This window comes from Eschrichtius robustus, chromosome 2, assembly GCF_028021215.1.
Source record: "Eschrichtius robustus isolate mEscRob2 chromosome 2, mEscRob2.pri, whole genome shotgun sequence".
Classification (NCBI taxonomy): domain Eukaryota; kingdom Metazoa; phylum Chordata; class Mammalia; order Artiodactyla; family Eschrichtiidae; genus Eschrichtius; species Eschrichtius robustus.
In genome coordinates this window covers 72,386,647-72,406,327 of record NC_090825.1, presented here as the reverse complement: position 1 = coordinate 72,406,327, position 19,681 = coordinate 72,386,647, and the positions used below count along the sequence as shown (strand labels likewise).

The window sequence follows — 19,681 nt, the reverse complement described above, 5'->3', positions numbered from 1 at the left end:
TTATTTGCCACTTATCAGAAGAAAATAAAGCAGCCAAACAAAGTTACTTTTTAACATGACAGATTTCTACACAAACTTAGACATAAAAATAGAGAGCGAGAGAGAAAGAAAGAGAGAGAGAGAGATCTGAGAAATTAATTCTTTAATCAATAATGGGTGCTGAAGAGTAATACTTTCTGTATAAAAATATCCTAGTCATGTATTAATATCATACCATATATTATACATTGATATATCAATATAGTATCATATAGTCTTTGTACCAAAGACAGTGGTATTACCAACCTCAGGGTATAGAGTTCCTGGTTAAGGAACTGCATGTTATCTGATAGAATGTGGTAAGGCAATAGGGAAGGACAATGTATCCATGTCTAGTTCCGGCCTAAGGAAAGCCTGACATACCTAGCAGCCGCATGCTAGAAAACAGATCCACAATAAATGCTAGAAAACAGATCCACAATGAGCCCTATAAGTCTGGCATACACAAACTGCTCAAAAAAATTAGGAAAGGAAGTAGCAATAACTCAGCCATGCTCTACAATATATAAGTCAAAATTTGAAGTGAAAAAAACCATTCCTCCTTCTTTTATTAACTGAACAAGCATGTTTTGACATCTGCAATGTGCCAGGGCTAGAAATGGCCCCAGTCGCTAAGAGACCCACTGTCTTCTGTAGCAGAGAGATCTGCGGAAAAACATTTAAAATGCAATGCAAAAATGTCATAATAGAGTTATGCACAAAGTAAACTGAGAACAAAACAATCAACTCTATCTGGTAAAGGTTTTACAACAGACAAGTCTGAAGCAAGTCTTAATGAATTAGTTGTAGTTATGAGTAATAATGAGGAAGGACATTCCAAGTAAAAGGAACAACAGCATGAAAGAATAAGACATCTGGGTATTTACAATTAGACCACTAAGGCTAGAGTGGGAGAGAAGTCTGGACAGATAAACAGGAGTCAAGATCATAGGGACAGTTCATGCTATCATTAAAAAAATGAACTTCACTCCACAGAGAGTAAAGGAAAATGGAAGAATCATAAACAGGGGACTGACAAAATGAGAATTCCATTTTAGAATCAATACCATGGCAGAGTGTAAACAGAGTGGACAGAGCAAAAAAGGACGCAAGGTGCTGAGTTAGGAGGTGACTGACCAGAATTAATGAGCTACTGAACTAATTCAGTGACAATGGAGATGAGGAAAAATGGATGGATTTTAATTTGTTCTGGAAATAGAAGACCAAGGCCTTAAAGACTGAGCACAGGGAGTGAGGGACAGGAAGGAATGATGTATGATTTCCTGGTTTCTTCCAGAAAGGAGGGTGACAACAGTCTGAAAACAAACTGTAACTCCAAATGCAATCTCCAAAACACTAGTCATTAGGCCTAAAAGCATTTGGAGAACTTTTTTTTTAATGTAGGCCCAAGACAGAATCTGAATTTGGTTTTAATGTTCATTTTAATCAAAATTTTAATTCATAAAGTAATACATGGCATGGTCAATGTGCTCAAAGTATAAAAATGACACTTCTACCCAAATCTTGTCATTATTTTTTAACTAAAGGGAACAATAGTGGTCTGAAGATTTAAAATATCTTGCCCCTAGAAAGTAAGCTGACAAATGTTGCTATGAAAAGCAATACCAAAACATCAAGATGTACATTAAAAATGAAGCAATTAACATTTTTAAAGTATTGAAGCATACCAAAGTACTCGCTCAATTCAGTTAGTGAAATGAAGAGTTTGAAACTGAAGACCCTATCAAGGTATAAATGTATCTCACATGGTGACTCAGTACACAAAACAGTATTTACCTTTACTATATGTTATACACTCTGTTATTTTCTATTCTCTTTTGAAAATCTTCCTCATAACTCACTCAATTGATTTCATAACTAATGGGCCATTTAAAAACACTTGAAAAACACATTTCCAGTATACATTCCTGTACTGCAGCAAAACACACACACACACACACACACACACACACACACACACACTCTTCCCAGACTGTCCTGCTGCTAGGTTTCTAGATGTGATTTAAGTGTATTTAATTAAATGCACTCCCCAGACATCTGGAAGGCAATAGCCAAGTGGAGGTCACCTGACTGCTGTCTGTGCTGGAAAGCATAGTCACAGAGCATCAGCAGATACCTCAGTATCCAGTCTCTGGCTTAGTAAGACTGAGAAGCTAGTGTAGATCCAGCAGGCACAGCGCTATAAACCAACGCCAGTATTCAATGTTATTGTTGCTTTAAAGGTCAATTATTTTTTAAAGAAATTTTTAAATGACAGAGGAAAATATTTTAAATAAATCTTGACAGGAGCATACACGATTATTTTCCTGACCAAACTTTTATTAACTCTTAGCTCTTCCAAAATATATATGAATACTCTTTACAAAAGAGTGGTTCCCAGTTATATTTTTATTTCACAGCGGGTAAATTTTCCAGGGGAAAATGTTGAGGATCAACTCTGTTTTCCAAGTGGGAACATTAAAAAGTTATCACATATCATCACTGTTACTTGATAAAAGAAATACCAATTTAAATCCAAAAAATAAGTGAAAAAGACAGGATCAGAATAAACTATAGTCCTTTAAATGGAATAATTTCAGCCTTACGAAAACTTACTCATTGTCCTAATTTTCCTCATTTTACCAAAGACCAGTAAAACATTTATCATGGCTCTTATTTACAGACTGCTATTGGGAACTTCTGTTATAAGTTATTTAATTTGTTTCCTTCTTCCCCCAAATTACAGAGATTTGATCACTCTTCTTTAGCTTGAACTCTTTAAATCTTAAGAATATTTTAAATTTTTCCTAATTTTATCTCTTTCATCCAATCAACTCCTAAGTCCCTTAGAAATGTCTTCAAAGATATTTGCAAGTCTTAAGTTATTTTACTATTTATCCCTGATGACCTATAAACTATTTACATTTCTAATGAAAAATTATACTGATATGAATATTCCAACATATCAGACATTTTATATTAGAATGTAAAAAAAAATTTATATAGGAGAAGGTCTCATCTCAATTTCACTTACAATAAGTGTCACTTATTTCTGGGGCATCTATTCAGAAATCAGACAACGATTCACGGAAAGCTTCTGATAAAACTGGTGATCGCTTGTACTTTCAAAACAAAGAAAAATTACCTATTTTTTCCAAATTTAAAAATAAAATGATATTACAGTTTTAGGAATTCCTCTTGGCTGACAGGAAGAGTACCATTAAGAATTCTGCAGTTTCTCATTGTATCAGTAATAACCAAAAACCCACAATGATAAATCTTCAAGCTATACCACCTTTATTATATTGAGATTAAAGAACAGATATAACAGACATTATTTAACATCCTTAATTTTTCATTGCAGAAATAAATACAAAAATATTTTATGCCACGATATATAACTAATTGCCTAAATATTCTAAATTGCTTAAAAAACAGGAAGCTGCAAATAAATTACAGAACAGACAGATCAGGAAAAGCTTTCCAGGAGGCTTTCAAAGAAACAGAGAAGGTAGAGTTTACCTCTGATCTCTGCCAAGGAAGGAATGTGATAGTTCCACTGGCATTAGCAAAATCATCAACAAGGTAATTAACACCATCAGATTCGATCTGTGAGATGGTGTAAAAAACATGCACATAATCCAGAGCTCCTCTGGTTCGCTCCACCACACATGAAATGGTGGATCCCTCCTCTGCAATCTGAAATTGAACATAAGTTCTTTATAAGTATACACCAATTCAAATCAGTGATAAAATTACAAGGCTTTCCTGAAATCCTTTTACCATAAACTTAATTCTATAACTTTCTCCCTCTCTAAGGCGGCCTCTACATTCCTCCGGACATATTTTTGACTGCTAAAAAGTATTTACAATCATTGGTTTTTCCGCTCATTCCTTTAAAGGGATAAATAAAAGCAGAAATAATAATAATTAATTAACTACACATGTAATTCATTCATTGAAACCTCTTGTGTGTCAGCCAGTATGCTAGATGCTACGGTTACAAATGATTTTTTTTAAAAAAGCACAACCCTTTATCTGGGTAACTCTAAAGAGGAAAACAAACTCATGATTTTATGATGAGTTCAGCACAAAAAGTCAGGTGTAAAAAGAGTGTAACATGACATCAGGGAGAACTTTCTAGGCACAGACACAAGAAGTAATCGAGTGGATTTGGTGAAATCATTTTGAGGGTGGTATAAACTATCCAGTGGGGACAGCCTGGAGAAATTCCTGGTGGGGAGACAGTAGTCAGGTAAAGGAGGGCACTGATATCATGTTTAATATCTTTTTGCTATTTCTGACATATATACATATACATATGTATACATACATGTGTGTGCATTTTTCATGTGAAAAGTATTTTTATTTACGTAATTTAAGATAATGTTTAGAAATTACATGGAGCAAGAAATTGGAATATCTTTTAGAATAGGTCTTCCTATTCTTAAATTCTCCATCTCTCAATTCTATTTTTAGAATTAAGCAATTGCTTGATTAAGCAATTGCTTAATTGCTTAGTAGTTTAGTTGCAATGTGGAATCATACTCTTAATACATTAAAATCCATTCGTCTACCTTGCACTTTAAATCAGTCTTTACCCATGCATGATTTTGTAACAATACACGTTGATTATTTGGAGAATATTGGTTCACTGAGTTATACAGATCTTCCAAATGTTGATGTATTTCATTATACAAAATAAGTAAATCACACTTGCTAATATCACTATCGATCTTATCTGAAAGGTCTTTAAGTATTGGGAAACCATCAAGCTCACTTTGGCAGGTAAAATGTCCCAACAACTCTAATTTTTGTTTGAAAGCTCAAATTTTTATCATTGGCAACAAATACTATCAGTCGTTTTCCTGGTAGTCACTGACTCACTTCATTCATTTCCATGAAAATGCCTGCCAGATACCCAAGTCTGAATAACCAAACTTTGTTGGTTATTTTTCAAGTAAAAATGGTGTTCCACGAAAAGAGCAGCCAGTTCAGCTCACAACTCAGTATGTGCACAAACGCTTTTCTTCACAACTATCATGTTTTGTTAATGTAGCAGAAGTGCTTTATTTGTGCTTCTCATTTCACAATACAGAATGTTAAAAAGGTGGGTATTCAAGGGTAGAAATTTTATCAAATTAATGTTTTGTACTGTTTCATCAAAGATACTCAAGTGAAATTTTCACCTTTTAAACTACAGGTGTGTGGTGATAAATAAAACAGTGACAACTGGTACAGTTTGGTGCCACTGCCTTGATTCATACAAAGGCACTAGCAGCTAGCAGTTTTGGCAACCGTTGCTTTTGCAGTGCAAATGTCAATAAAATGAAAAAGACATCATAGTATTTTATAAAATTAGGTTTGACTTTTGTAGAACTCCTGAAAGATCTCAGGAACCCCTAGGGGTTCTTGTGCTACACTTTGAGAATGACTTCAGTAAGCAATCAATCAATATTGATGATGGTCATCACGACAAAAATATTTCATATCACTCCTGTCTTCAAATCACACCAAGATGAAAGTAGGAGTTTTATACTTCAATTCTTAAGACTTTCAGGAATGAAAATTCTGTAATCTTCCTAACAATCAAATTCCAATATCTGATCTTTTAGACACAACACTTTTCCTATTTAACCATCTAAACTTTACTCTTTCCAATATATATGTATTCTATTTCTCTCTCAAGTGGGCTTGGAGAATAACCAGTCAAGTTTTCTTTTTCTTTCCAGCGGTTATACAACTATAGATGCTGTGGCTCCTATAAGGAAGTTCTCTTCTGCAATCAAAGGTTGACTGGCCCTGTTCAAATTCTGAAATATCTGGGAACAAAGGTGCATACCTAGGTGGAACTAAACCAACACCAACACAATCTATCAATGGAAATTGTGAGACAAGCCAGCACTGAAGACTTACTATAATGGCCCAGAAAGTCAGAGAAACACTCAAAAATTACTCATTTTAGGCAGGTTTTTAAAACTTATGTATTGTTTTGTTTTGTTTTTCAGTTTGGTTGTTTATGCAGCTTAGCTGAATCTAGATGTGTTTGTTATTTGAACTATGAGCCTTTTCATGTCTTGATATTAAAATACATTCACAAGTTCAACAAAGATTTATTGAGTACCTACTATGTGCCATGCTAGGTCCTAGAGATACAATAATGAACAATAATAAAACCTTGTTACACTCAGAGCTCTTTCACCTTTGTGGCAGAAAGGGATAGCCAGTATATAAGTAGGCTTATAAATAACATACGGAATTGAAGCGTGTGATCAATGCTACAAAAAAAAGTAAAACTAGGTGAAAGGATGGAGAGTGACCAGTTAGGAGGAGTGGGAGGATTACTTTAAATTAAAAAGTCTTCACTGAGTAGATGTCTTTGGAGCTGAGACTTGAATGACTAATTCTGAGGATGTGGAATAAGAGCATTCCAGATTGAAAGGCTAGGAAGTGCTGATGTCCTGAGATTGGAACTGAAACGAGGCAAGTCTGACTGAAACGTACTGACCAAAGAGGAGAATTACACAAGAAGTCAGAGCCATAGGCAGGTGCCGGGTCATGAAGAGATATGAAGGGAAGCTGATTTTAGATGGCACAGAATGGTTCTCACAACCTGATGGAAGTCACTTTGTCTTTTTAAAAATAGACATGATGATATCAAACATACATGGGGGAAAGACAACAGGTTAGAATTCACAAGACATAAGTTCAAGTTCCAGTTCTTCCCACTGTATCTTAGAAACAAAAAAGGCGGGGGGAGAAAATAAGTATTTATTAAATACTAGTAATTGCCACACTGTGAATCAGGTATTTCATCCTATCTCATTTAATTCAACTAGGGTTAGTTATTTTCTCAGGTCTCTAAGCTGCCGTTTCTAACTCCACGAAGTGGAGAAGGTAATAATTAATATTTGTTGCAGCTACATTATGAATTGTCAGAAAGGTGCATAAAAAACTAACATGTAAAGTTCTTTGACAACTAAGTATCTAAAAGTATTATCATTATAGATAAACATATTTCTCTTTTAAGTCATAGATTTGTATGACATTTGTCCTCCCTGTCTAGGATATTCTATTTCTGGCATAGAAAAAGAACACTTATTGAAGATCTCTTATGACTGTCACCAAACCAAAGAATAAGAGGGGCCATAAAACACTCCAGAGAGCCAGGCACCCCAATTTGAGCTATTGATACAATGAGCCCGATGACCTAGATATTTTTTTCAAGCTCTACCCATTCATGTTTTTCTTAATTGCTTCAATTTACATATGCACCCCTCTAAACCTACAAGAATCAACTTGCAGAAGGAAAGCCTCTCTTGTTCGTTGGCATCCTTTCATGGACACTGAGCTGTTGCTTCACACACAACACCTGTGAAGCGGTTTCATAAGATCTCACATTACCGAACAGGAAACCAAGATGATTACGAATCCCTGAACGCTTGGAAAGGACTGATAAGGGCAGTAAAACTGCCTAATGAATTAAGCTGGCCAAGATGGGTGATAAGAAAGGCATTTACATCCAACATGGAAGAACACTGTAACTACTTAAGAACGTTTCATATGTGGGGAAAAAAACCTCAAAAAATCATATTTTAATAAAGTCTCAATTACAATTATTCATAGAAGCTTTCAATATATATTATTTCATTTACTTACACAGTAGCCAAAAAGTAAATTACATGTGGAGTACAATTATGCATTCTGTGAAATGCATTAACTTTAAAGATAATTGCTAAAGTTTCATTTGCTAACTTATTATTACTTCCCTCAGCTTATTAAGCTTCTGATTCAAACTGTGAACTTATAAGAGAAAAGACCTTATAATTTACATTTGCACCGCTGGCTATAGCATACTTCTGGGCCTAGCGTCAATACTCAGGCAATCTTACCAAATGAAAGAAAGCCCACTCCCAAACAAATCCATTAAGGATGAACTTTTTAACTCTGAAATTCACCAGACTCACTACTTACCTCTGGTATACAGGCTCCTGTGAAACCAAACAAACCATTGGCATTGTCACTTTTTTGTATTACCAATCTTGCTGTAGTATTCTCTTCAGAAATGCGAGCTCCTCCACATACAGAGACTAGTTTAAGAATGAATAATTCTTCTCCTTCCTCTTCATTGTCATCTCTTGCAGAAATAATGAATGATTTGTTAGTTTCTCCCTGTCTGAATTCCAGATATCCAGAAACAGGGTGTAAATCACTCTTTGCTGGCATGGCATGAAGTTCGTAAATTTCTTCAAGGGTCAATTTCCGCTGGTAGGACCTCACATCCTGCATCAGACCTGTAAATCTATCATTGCCATTCACTCCTGCCCCAATTCTCAGTGTTCCTGGACCTGAAATTAGAAATGGGTTTAAATGCTACAATAACCACAACTATCCTGTCCTGAATTACAAGTGTGATTCAGAAACTGAAGCGATTTTATTGAAAAGTCTTATTAGGTAAGTAAAGCTTTCGCATAACTAGAACACAATTAAATAAAGGCTATCTATTATAAGGAAAAATGAATCAGTAAAGTAATCGCTGGGATTTAAGATATTTTGTACCAAAGGATATGTTGTACATGCGTATGTACGTGTATATACAGAGGTATATGTATATATTTGGATAGATATTTCTTCTGGGAAATCTAAAAATTTCCTTGCACATCTAAGAATGGAATGATTCAATTCAGTCACAGTTTTAAAACTTTAGTATTACTATTCTTTGAGAATTTCAATTCTTGATCTGTTAGAAATTCACCTTGAGTTAAATGAAGCTGTGAGAGTTCAGCAAAAGAAGTTTTTGTGGACCAAAAATAACTTTTAATCCAAACAACTAATGCAATAAATGTAGAAAAAGAAATATTCCTTCCCAGGAACATTATATGAGTTTTAGGGACTTTTTCATGATAATAACAATATGCAGCTCAATTATTTACTATGGATCAATAATAACCCTCTTTAGGAATTCACCAATTCTTATTACTTTACTTATTCCCTCTCCAATAACTCAACTAAGATATTTATGTAAGATGAGAGCTTGGCAGTGATTTGGGATTGCCTCCATGCCTTCTCCAGAGGTTCTGGACTGACTATATAGTAATGAGAGTGAAATATCTACAACAGACAAAAATACAGATGAACTTCACACACAATACTGAACAAACCCCAGACACTCAAGCGTACGCACTGCTCAATTCTATTTACATAAATTTTAAAAACATTTAAAACTAATCTTATGCTCTTAGAAATGGCAATAGTAGTTGGGCATGGTGATGAGTCAATGACTAGAGAAGAGCCAAACAGGGCTTCTGGAACACTGTTTCTTGATCTGGGGGCTGGTTACATGGAGTGCTGAAACTGATGAATTTAAAATTTTTAAAAATTCATCTACCTGTACACCTCTATACACTTTTATATATTTTATAATATACATAAAATATCCTATATTTCATTAATAACCTAAAAATATATATATACCTTTTCAATTTTATCTCTAAGTTACAAAGTACATAGACAATATAAGTTCCTTGCAGTAAGCTACATAAACACCAGCTCTTACTTTCCCCAGTCTTTCCCATTCTACCACCATGTCATCATGGTGGTTAACATCATGTCAAAAAAATTGATGTCAACATCAATGTTAACAGACATATGTATATATTCACACAATCAAAAGATTAATAATTTAGTGCCACAGACTGTTGTAAGCACAGTTCTTCAGGTTGAAATCAGTACTGTGTGTATCTTGTTCTTTTGCCCATCTTTTTTCCTACTAGGAAAGAAAAAATACAACCAGATATCTAATGCAGGAGATTCAGAAGGAAAATATTCTGTTAAGATATAACCATATAAGCTCTGCTCTACTTTCCTACTAAATAAAAAAACAGAATCAAATTATGGGATAGAGGGGCTGGGAGGGAACTGGTGATTATAACAGAGATAACTGATATTTGTACATAAACATGCACACAAGTGTGTTTCTCAAGGAAACAGCGCATAATTCGGCTTAAAGACAGGGATTCTCTCTTTAAAGCATACCACAGAATTCATCAATTTAACTCCTGATACTATAAACCCCTGTAATTGCTGGATTGTTCAATATGATTTTCTTTTGATTCCTCTTTATCTCCACCACCCTTTTCCTCCAGAACACTGAGCTGACAGCAGTCCTCCAGATACAATACTCTGCTTCACACTTCTACACCTTTGTTCTCTTTTCTACCTGGAATATCACACCCATCCCTCCTACCATCACAAGAGGAATTTTTTTCTTTCTTCCTTATTAATTTTTTCTTTCTTCCTACAATGTGTTGAAGTGATCTGTTTGCACACCTCTCTCCCAGAGCCTATTTCAGGTACTTTAAGGGCAGAGACTCTGCCTGATTCATTTCTGCAACACTCAGCACAGAACTTATGGTCTTGGTAGACGCGTAGTTTTATTTAAAAAAATAAACCAGGGCTTTCCTGGTGGTGCAGTGGTTCAGAGTCCGCCTGCCAGTGCAGGGGACATGGGTTCGAGCCCTGGTCTGGGAAGGTCCCGCGTGCCACGGAGCGACTGGGCCCGTGAGCCACAACTACTGAGCCTGCGCGTCTGGAGCCTGTGCTCCGCAACAAGAGAGGCCGCAACAGTGAGAGGCCCGTGCACCACGATGAAGAGTGGCCCCCACTCTCCGCAACTAGAGAAAGCCCTCGCACAGAAACGAAGACCCAACACAGCCAAAAATAAATAAATTTATAAAAAAATAAATAAATAAATAAATAAAACAATACACAAGCAGATTTTTAAATACCCACTAGCCTTTTTAAGAAGTCAAAATTTTTAAAAACTCAAAATTCAGGGTCCTAATTGTAAAGATAACACTCACCGTCAGTAATGGCTTCTCCTTTTAGACTCTTGATTCCTCTGGGCATTGCATTTCCATCAAGGTAGAATTCAATTATACCATCATCGAGGATAATTAGAAGATGCAGCCAAACATTTTCTTCTAAGTATTTCATGACTGTTGTCTTGGCGATATATGTAGCATTGGAACCCAGAGTTTTGTAATGAAGGGAAAGTGTCACGTGGGATTCATTTGTTTGAATTTTTACCCCATAGTAGATGCTTCCGTTACCATCATCCTTTGCTATAACAAATCCATTCGTATTGGCATTGGGCATTACCCAAGCTGAAAATGTAAAGTTGGCAATTGAGTTGTTCCTTGAGGGATGGTATTTTGAATTAACAGTTCCAAATGCACCCTCTAGCCCACTGAAGTACAAAGCATCTGTTCCACTATGGTGACGCCTCATGTGCGGTTGTGAATGCACAGTGCTGGGAAAAATTCCAGCCAGCAAAAAATCTATCATTGGAGGCAAACCAGCAGTGAACTCACTAGACAGTATTTCCCAGCCTACTCGTACATCACAGAAGACACCCTGCTGCCTCAGAATGGTAAAGTTGGTGATATAAGACATATCATCTTCTGAGAGGACATCTTCTGCCACTTCTCTCTCTAGGCACTCTGGATCCAAGATAAAAACTCCAAAGGGATCATCATTGAATGGAATCATGACTGTCACCTGGAGGTCGGTTCCTGCTAGTTGGCCCCCAGGACCTGGGGACCCACCTGTAATAAGATAATTTATAAGGAATGAAAAAGCAGAATTGGGAGTACTTTCTAGTACAAGATGAAGACAAAAAGAATTTGTTTAGCAAACTTCTCATTAAGTAATTTACTTGTTAATCAATGAACAATAGTGTCACCATATGGCTTTCACCACATTTTCAAGGGTATTCTGGTTCAGTATAATTTCATTAACAACCAGTGGAGCCTGAAAAGAGGATACTAACTAGAAAGGTTTAATTCCCATGCTTAAAACCAAAAGTGATGGGAAAATTGATTATTTAAATTATGGTACGAAGACCAACTTTAAGCTACCATGAATCTGTACTTCCTAACTACCATTAATGTTTTGTTTGAGATACTCTATTTGGTGTGGAAAAAAATCTATTTACAAGTTTGAGGATGGATATGTCTCCATCCATAAAACTTCATTTAACTGTATTTTCTATACAGCTCTAATTATTCCAGCATAAAATAGTAAATTTTGGTGGTAAAATAAAATAGATGAGAAAACACAGCACCTGAAATGTTTACAAGCTTTAAAATATAAAACTCATTGAATTCAGGAATTTTGTCTGGAAAAGCACGGAGAATTATTGGTTTGGCTCCTTCTCCATCCATAAAGTTAACAGTGCCTGAAGTTTCATAGAACTCTTGTCCAGGTTGCAAAACAGAATCATTCTGAAATAGCTGCCAAGCCACAGAAACATTGCCAAAGTGTCCTCGGTGCCTCCAAATCCTGTATAACAAATTAAAGAAAATTATTTTTTATGAAAAATGTATAAGTAGTGAGTCTAAATCTACTGAGAACTTTCTGTATTATCTCAGAAATACACTTTCTATTTATCATCTTTAATATAAACCAGCCAGCCAGTTCTTACTGAGCAACCATGAAGAATCTCATGGAAAAGGAAGAATGAAGTAGAACTTTAAATAATAAAAAGAAGCCGTCTTAAAAATCATAATCTTCGAAGTCTAAACTGAAAGATAAATTCTAAGATAAATCCAATCGAAAAATATTTAGATGAGAATTGGCAAAAGTTCTTCAAAAGCAAAGCCTAGGGTGAGGGTAGTCACATATCATTTGAAAGAAGAATTCCAGAAGACCTTGGATAATTGAAGTCTCTCAGTCCTGACGAGGAACAGAAGTGGGGTAAAGGAGGGTGGGGAGAGTATTTTCTGCTTTCCATCTGAAGTGTCAGGGTTTTTTTTTAAACAAGTGGAAACAGCATGAACAAAGTTTACAATTCATTCAGACTACCAACTTTGAAATTCCATTCTTAACCATTTTTTTAATTTTGAAAGATTAACAATGTTTCAAATTTTTGCATACGTAAAGATTTTATTTTACTTTAACCAATTTTGAATTTGCCTTGTCCAAATAGGCTTACCAAAATGAATTAGTCTTTCCTTCTTCTACTGCTTTGTCTATGGGCTCCAAGGAAAAAATACCATTTGGCTCATCATTAGCTTCAATTATCACTGTAGCTATTCCAAACTGATATACTACTGTATCACCTAAATTAAAAATGGAAAAGTCAAAATAACAAAAAAGTAATTAACTTATTGTTAAATTTGTATTTTTAAACTAAGAAACAGTTTAAAATAAGGTTCAAATTCCAGGAAGAATTTCCTCATTGAAGGTCATAAATAAATGAAAGAGATGCCTAAATAAGTTTAATGTGACCTGTCTCTGAAGAAATGTTTAATTACAGAAGAACTACTTTACTGAAAAACATACATGATATTTTTCTTTGCAATAGGAATATCACCTCAATAGTTTAATTAGAAATTAAAAACATAGCTTTATCAAATGTCAACATTTTGAGGTAGATTCTTTCATTTCATAAAAATTAATGAAAGGATTACCCCATAAGATATATTAATTAGAATCACTGATTTAAATATTGGATTGGCCAAAAAGTTCATTCAGGTTTTTCCATAACATCTTACGGAAAAACCCAAACGAACCTTTTGGGCAACCCAATATTTCCCTTTAGATCTCCACCTTTAGGCAGCAGAGTCTGGTCTGGTCATACACAGAACAAAGCAATCTTTATGGTGTTGAACTTGATTCCTTTCTACTCCAATTGTTTCCACAGCATGTTAGCACCATTACAGCCAATAAATTAGGTCTCTTCTCATCACTACCCTGAGGTCCATAGCTTTTCCTCTTACTGGAGCTGTTCCCTCTGTGAACAAAAGGCTTCCTAACCTTTATTCACCTCTTTTCACTCCTCAGGACCCAGCTCAAGCAACAACTCTTCCGGGAATTCTTCCTTGAATTCCCAAGTTAAGTGCATCCTCCACTGTGTCCCTACAGCACTTCTCACTTTGTCAATCTGGCATAGCGATTATCACCTTATATTAATACACACACACACTGACAAGTACACACACTCAGGCACAGGCGCGCGCACACACACACACACACAATATTACTGTTAAGTCCTTGGACAAATGCTTCTTAATCAATTTCATCCCCTAGCAGGGTACATGCTCAGTCATTGGTATTTATCAAAGTTTGCTGAACTGATACAAATAAAACTTTGAAAGTTAGACAAGGACAACACCTAAAACTAAAATTAGAGAAACAGAAATATGTGGCAAACCAGCACATTAAAAATAATTGATATAAATATACAATTGTACTCAACCTTACTTGATAATTAGCAAATGGAAAGAGGAAAAAAACATAAAAACAGACAGTAAATAACTGTATGGAATATCCTGACATTACGGAGTAATAAAATAACTTAAAATATATCATAAAATCGAACAAAAACAAATAAAAACAAGAACGCCTAATTTTGGCAGGGTTCTGCTATCATGTGCATTTGTTATGCAGCATGTCATAGGTGGTACTGAAAATAATGGAGAGGAAGGGGAATAGGAAGAAAGACACAAATGGAGAGAGACAAAGGAATAGGGGGAATGATAGACACAGCACAAACAAAAATTAAGTGATCTCTTTCTTTTCCTCTTCTTCTTTCTGAATATTTCAGTCTAAGAGGTAGAGCACAACGTAGGCATGCACACTGTGAGTTAGGGATAGGACACCACAGTGACCCAACACAAGGTTAGAGCTCACGCAGGGTAAGGAGGGCATCTCCAACAGAGAAAAGCTTGGGGTTCGATGTTGGAGTCTGAGTGGAGTGGGAGGGCATCCACATGAGGGTAGGGGGTTGGCCTAGAGCAGGAAGCTAGAACGCTACTGCAGTAAGAAAAGCAGTCTCATTGTGGGAAGAAGGTAAACGAAGCAATGGAAAAGTGGTTACACACAGGGTGAATTAATCAAATAAGTAAATATATTGATATTAAAGATAATGGGAGCTGGATTTCTCATTACCAGGGGAGGAAGGGATAAATATGAAAACTAGAATGAAACTTGTGATATTGGATAGAAATGGAGACCCTAGGTGAACTAACGGTCTTCAATGTATACAGTTGGGTACAGAACTACAGATGTTAATGTGCATGTGTATATACATAAATTCATACATACATACATATATTCCCTATCTCTGTAAGAGGGCCTAGGAGGACCATAAACTCAATAATAATTAGCATACCTAGTGCCAAGGTCCTGGTTTCTACATAACATTCTTGGGCTTTCCCTGGTAGTGCAGTGGTTAAAAATCCACCTACCAATGCAGGGGACACGGGTTCAAGCCCTGGTCTGGGAAGATGCCACATGCCATGGAGCAACTAAGCCCGTGCACCACAACTACTGAGCCTGCGCTCTAGAGCCTGTGAGCCACAACTACTGAGCCTGTGCACCACAACTACTGAGCCCTTCCTCTAGAGCCCGTGAGCCACAACTACTGAGGCCTGCACGCCAAGAGCCCACGCTCCGCAACAAGAGAAGCCACCGCAATGAGAAGCCCGTGCACCGCAACAAAGAGTAGTCCCTGCTCACCACAACTAGAGAAAGCCTCCACGCAGCAACGAAGACCCAACGCAGCCAAAAAATAATAATAAAAATAAAATAAATAAATAAATAAATAACATTCCTCACTAAGAGGAGTCAGGGCTTCTTGAAAAAATGACTCATTTCGAGGTTTTGACAGGGAAAGTATAAGATGAGTCTGGAATAGCTTGCTGTTCCAGGAAGTAAGAAAATGCTCACAGAATAATAGGGACAGGTCACAAAGACAAAGAAGTCATCTTGAACAGGCTACCACTGGCCAAATCTGGGACAATCTGACCATCAAAGTAAATAATGATAGCAAAATAGGGAGACTAGTTAGTTGTTAGTGTCAGTTGCTCAGCGGTGGCGGCTGCAGTCACCATGAAGGGTACTGGATGGCAGGCGAAGGTAGTCACTGCGGTGGCGTGTGAGCCCCTCAGATGATGAGGTCATCTGCAATAAATTTCCTGAGACACCTTCAAGATGGCGGAGAAGTATCAAGTGGAGATCACCTTCTTCCCCACAAATACATCAGAAATACATCTACATGTGGAACAACTCCTACAGAAAACCTACTGAACGCTGGCAGAAGACCTCACACTTCACAAAAGATCTTTTTTTCCTTTTTCTCTTTTTGTGAGTATGTATGTATATGCTTCTTTGTGTGATTTTGTCTGTATAGCTTTGCTTTTACCATTTGTCCTAGGGTTCCATCTGTCCTTTTTTTTTTTTTTTTTTTTTTAGTATAGTTCTTAGCACTTGTTATCGTTGGTGGATTTGTTTTTTGGTTTGGTTGCTCTCTTCTTTCTTTCTTTTTTCATTTTTTAATTACTTTTTAAATTTTTTTATTTTTAATAATTTTTTATTTATCATTTTTATTATTTTTTATTTTAATAACTTTCTTTCTCTTTATTTATTTTTTCTTTCTTTTTTTTTCTCCCTTTTCTTCTGAGCCGTGTGGCTGACAGGGTCTTGGTGCTCTGGCCAGGTGTCAAACCTGGGCCTCTGAGGTGGGAGAGCCGAGTTAAGGATATCGGTCCACCAGAGACCTCCCGGCTCCAGGTAATATCAAGTGGTGAAAGCTCTCCCAGACAGCTCCATCTCAACATTAAGACCCAGCTCCACTCATCGACCAGCAAGCTACAGTGCTGGACACCCTATGCAAAACAACTAGCAAGACAGGAACACAACCCCACCCATTAGCAGAGAGGCTGCCTAAAATCATAATAAGGTCACAGACACCCCAAAACACACCACCGGACACGGTCCTGCCCACCAGAAAGACAAGATCCAGCCTCATCTACCAGAACACAGGCACCAGTCCCCACGACCAGGAAGCCTACACAACCTACAGAACCAACCTTAGCCATTGGGGGCAGACACCAAAAACAACGGGAACTACAAACCTGCAGCATGTGAAAAGGAGACCCCAAACTCAGTAAGTTAAGCAAAATGAGAAGACAGAGAAACACACAGCAGATGAAGGAGCAAGATAAAAACCCACCAGACCAAACAAATGAAGAGGAAATAGGCAGTCTACCTGAAAAAGAATTCAGAGTAATGATAGTAAAGATGATTCAAAATCTTGGAAATAGAATGGAGAAAAAACAAGAAACGTTTAACAAGGACCTTGAAGAACTAAAGAGCAAACAATGATGAACAACATAATAAATGAAATTAAAAATTCTCTAGAAGGAATCAATAGCAGAATAACTGAGGCAGAAGAACGGATAAGTGACCTGGAAGATAAAATAGTGGAAATAACTACCACAGAGCAGAATAAAGAAAAAAGAATGAAAAGAATTGAGGACAGTCTCAGAGAACTCTGGGACAACATTAAATGCACCAACATTCGAATTCTAGGGGTCCCACAAGAAGGAGAGACAAAGAAAGGGACTGAGAAAATATTTGAAGAGATTATAGTTGAAAACTTTGCTAATATGGGAAAGGAAACAGTCAATCAAGTCCAGGAAGCGCAGAGTCCCATACGGATAAATCCAAGGAGAAACATGCTAACACACATACTAATCAAACTATCAAAAATTAAATACAAAGAAAAAATATTAAAAGCAGCAAGGGAAAAACAACTAATAACATACAAGGGAATCCCCATAATGTTAACAGATGATCTTTCAGCAGAAACTCTGCAAGCCACAAGGGAGTGGCAGGACATATTTAAAGTGATCAAAGGGAAAAACCTATAACCAAGATTACTCTTCCCAGCAAGGATCTCATTCAGATTCAAAGGAGAAATTAAAACTTTTACAGACAAACAAGCAAAAGCTAAGAGAATTCAGCACCACCAAACCAGTTTTACAACAAATGCTAAAGGAACTTCTCTAGGCAGGAAACAAAAGAGAAGGAAAAGACCTACAATAACAAACCAAAAATAATTAAGAAAACGGAAATAGGAACATACATATCGATACCTACCTTAAATGTAAATGGATTAAATGCTCCAACCAAAACACATAGACTGACTGAATGGATACAAAAACAAGACCCGTATATATGCTGTCTACAAGAGACCCACTTCAGACCTAGGGACACAAACAGACTGAAAGTGAGGGGATGGAAAAAGGTATTCCATGCAAATGGAAATCAAAAGAAAGATGGAGTAGCAATTCTCATATCAGACAAAATAGACTTAAAGATTATTACAAGAGACAAAGAAGGACACTAAATAATGATCAAGGGATCAATCCAAGAAGAAGACCTAACAGTTGTAAATATTTATGAACCCAATACAGGAGTACCTCAATACATAAAGCAAATGCTAACAGCTATAAAAGGGGAAATTGACAGTAACACAATCATAGTAGGGGACTTCAACACCCCACCTTCACCAATGGACAGATCATCCAAATTGAAAATACATAAGGAAACACAAGCTTTAAATGATACTTCAAATGAGATGGACTTAATTGATATTTATAGGACATTCCATCCAAAAAACAACAGAATACACTTTCTTCTCAAGTGCTCATGGAACATTCTCCAGGATAGATCATATCTTGGGTCACAAATCAAGCCTTGCTAAATTTAAGAAAATTGAAATCGTATCAAGTATCTTTTCCGACCACAACGCTATGAGAATAGATATCAATTATAGGAAAAAATCTGTAAAAAATACAAACACATGGAGGCTAAACAATACACTATTAAATAACCAAGAGATCACTGAAGAAATCAAAGAAGAAATCAAAAAAATACCTAGAAACAAATGACAATGAAAACACGATGACCCAAAAACCTATGGGATGCAGCAAAAGCAGTTCTAAGAGGGAAGTTTATACCAATACAATCCTACCTCAAGAAACAAGAAACATCTCAAATAAACAACCTAACCTTACACCTAAAGCAATTAGAGAAAGAAGAACAAAAAAAAACCCCAAAGTTAGCAGAAGGAAAGAAATCATAAAGATCAGATCAGAAATAAATGAAAAAGAAATGAAGAAAACAGTAGCAAAGATCAATAAAACAAAAAGCTGATTCTTTGAGAAGATAAACAAAATTGATAAACCATTAGCCAGACTCATCAAGAAAAAAAGGGAGAAGACTCAAATCAATAGAATTAGAAATGAAAAAGGAGAAGTAACAACTGACACTGCAGAAATACAAAGAATCATGAGACATTACTACAAGCAACTCTATGCCAATAAAATGGACAACCTGGAAGAAATGGGCAAATTCTTAGAAAAGTACAATCTTCCGAAACTGAACCAGGAAGAAATAGAAAATATAAAGAGACCAGACAAACACTGAAATTGAAAGTGTGATTAAAAATATTCCAGCAAAGAAAAGCTTAGGACCTGATGGTTTCACAGGGAAATTCTATCAAACATTTAGAGAAGAGCTAACACCTATCCTTCTCAAACTCTTCCAAAATATAGCAGAGGGAGGAACACTCCCAAACTCATTCTACGAGGCCACCATCGCCCTGATACCAAAACCAGACAAAGACATCACAAAGAAAGAAAACTACAGGCCAATAGCACTGATGAACACAGATGCAAAAATCGTCAACAAAATACTAGCAAACAGAATCCAACAGCACATTAAAAGGATCATACACCATGATCAAGTGGGGGTTATCCCAGGGATGCAAGGATTCTTCAATAATCACAAATCACTCAATGTGATAAACCAT

General features: G+C 36.3%; 1 protein-coding gene across 1 annotated transcript in view; it reads right to left on the bottom strand.

The window, feature by feature from the left end:
* Positions 1 to 19,681, bottom strand: part of ADGRV1 (adhesion G protein-coupled receptor V1) — a 542,977-nt gene that overhangs the window by 470,838 nt on the left and 52,458 nt on the right. Inside the window, exons 19-23 of the mRNA XM_068534844.1 lie at positions 13,013 to 13,139; positions 12,143 to 12,360; positions 10,881 to 11,624; positions 7,993 to 8,366; positions 3,541 to 3,717 (exon numbers count right to left, since the gene is read on the bottom strand). Of these exons, the coding sequence (XP_068390945.1) occupies positions 3,541 to 3,717; positions 7,993 to 8,366; positions 10,881 to 11,624; positions 12,143 to 12,360; positions 13,013 to 13,139 (1,640 nt within the window). The remainder of the gene's footprint in view (positions 1 to 3,540; positions 3,718 to 7,992; positions 8,367 to 10,880; positions 11,625 to 12,142; positions 12,361 to 13,012; positions 13,140 to 19,681) is intronic.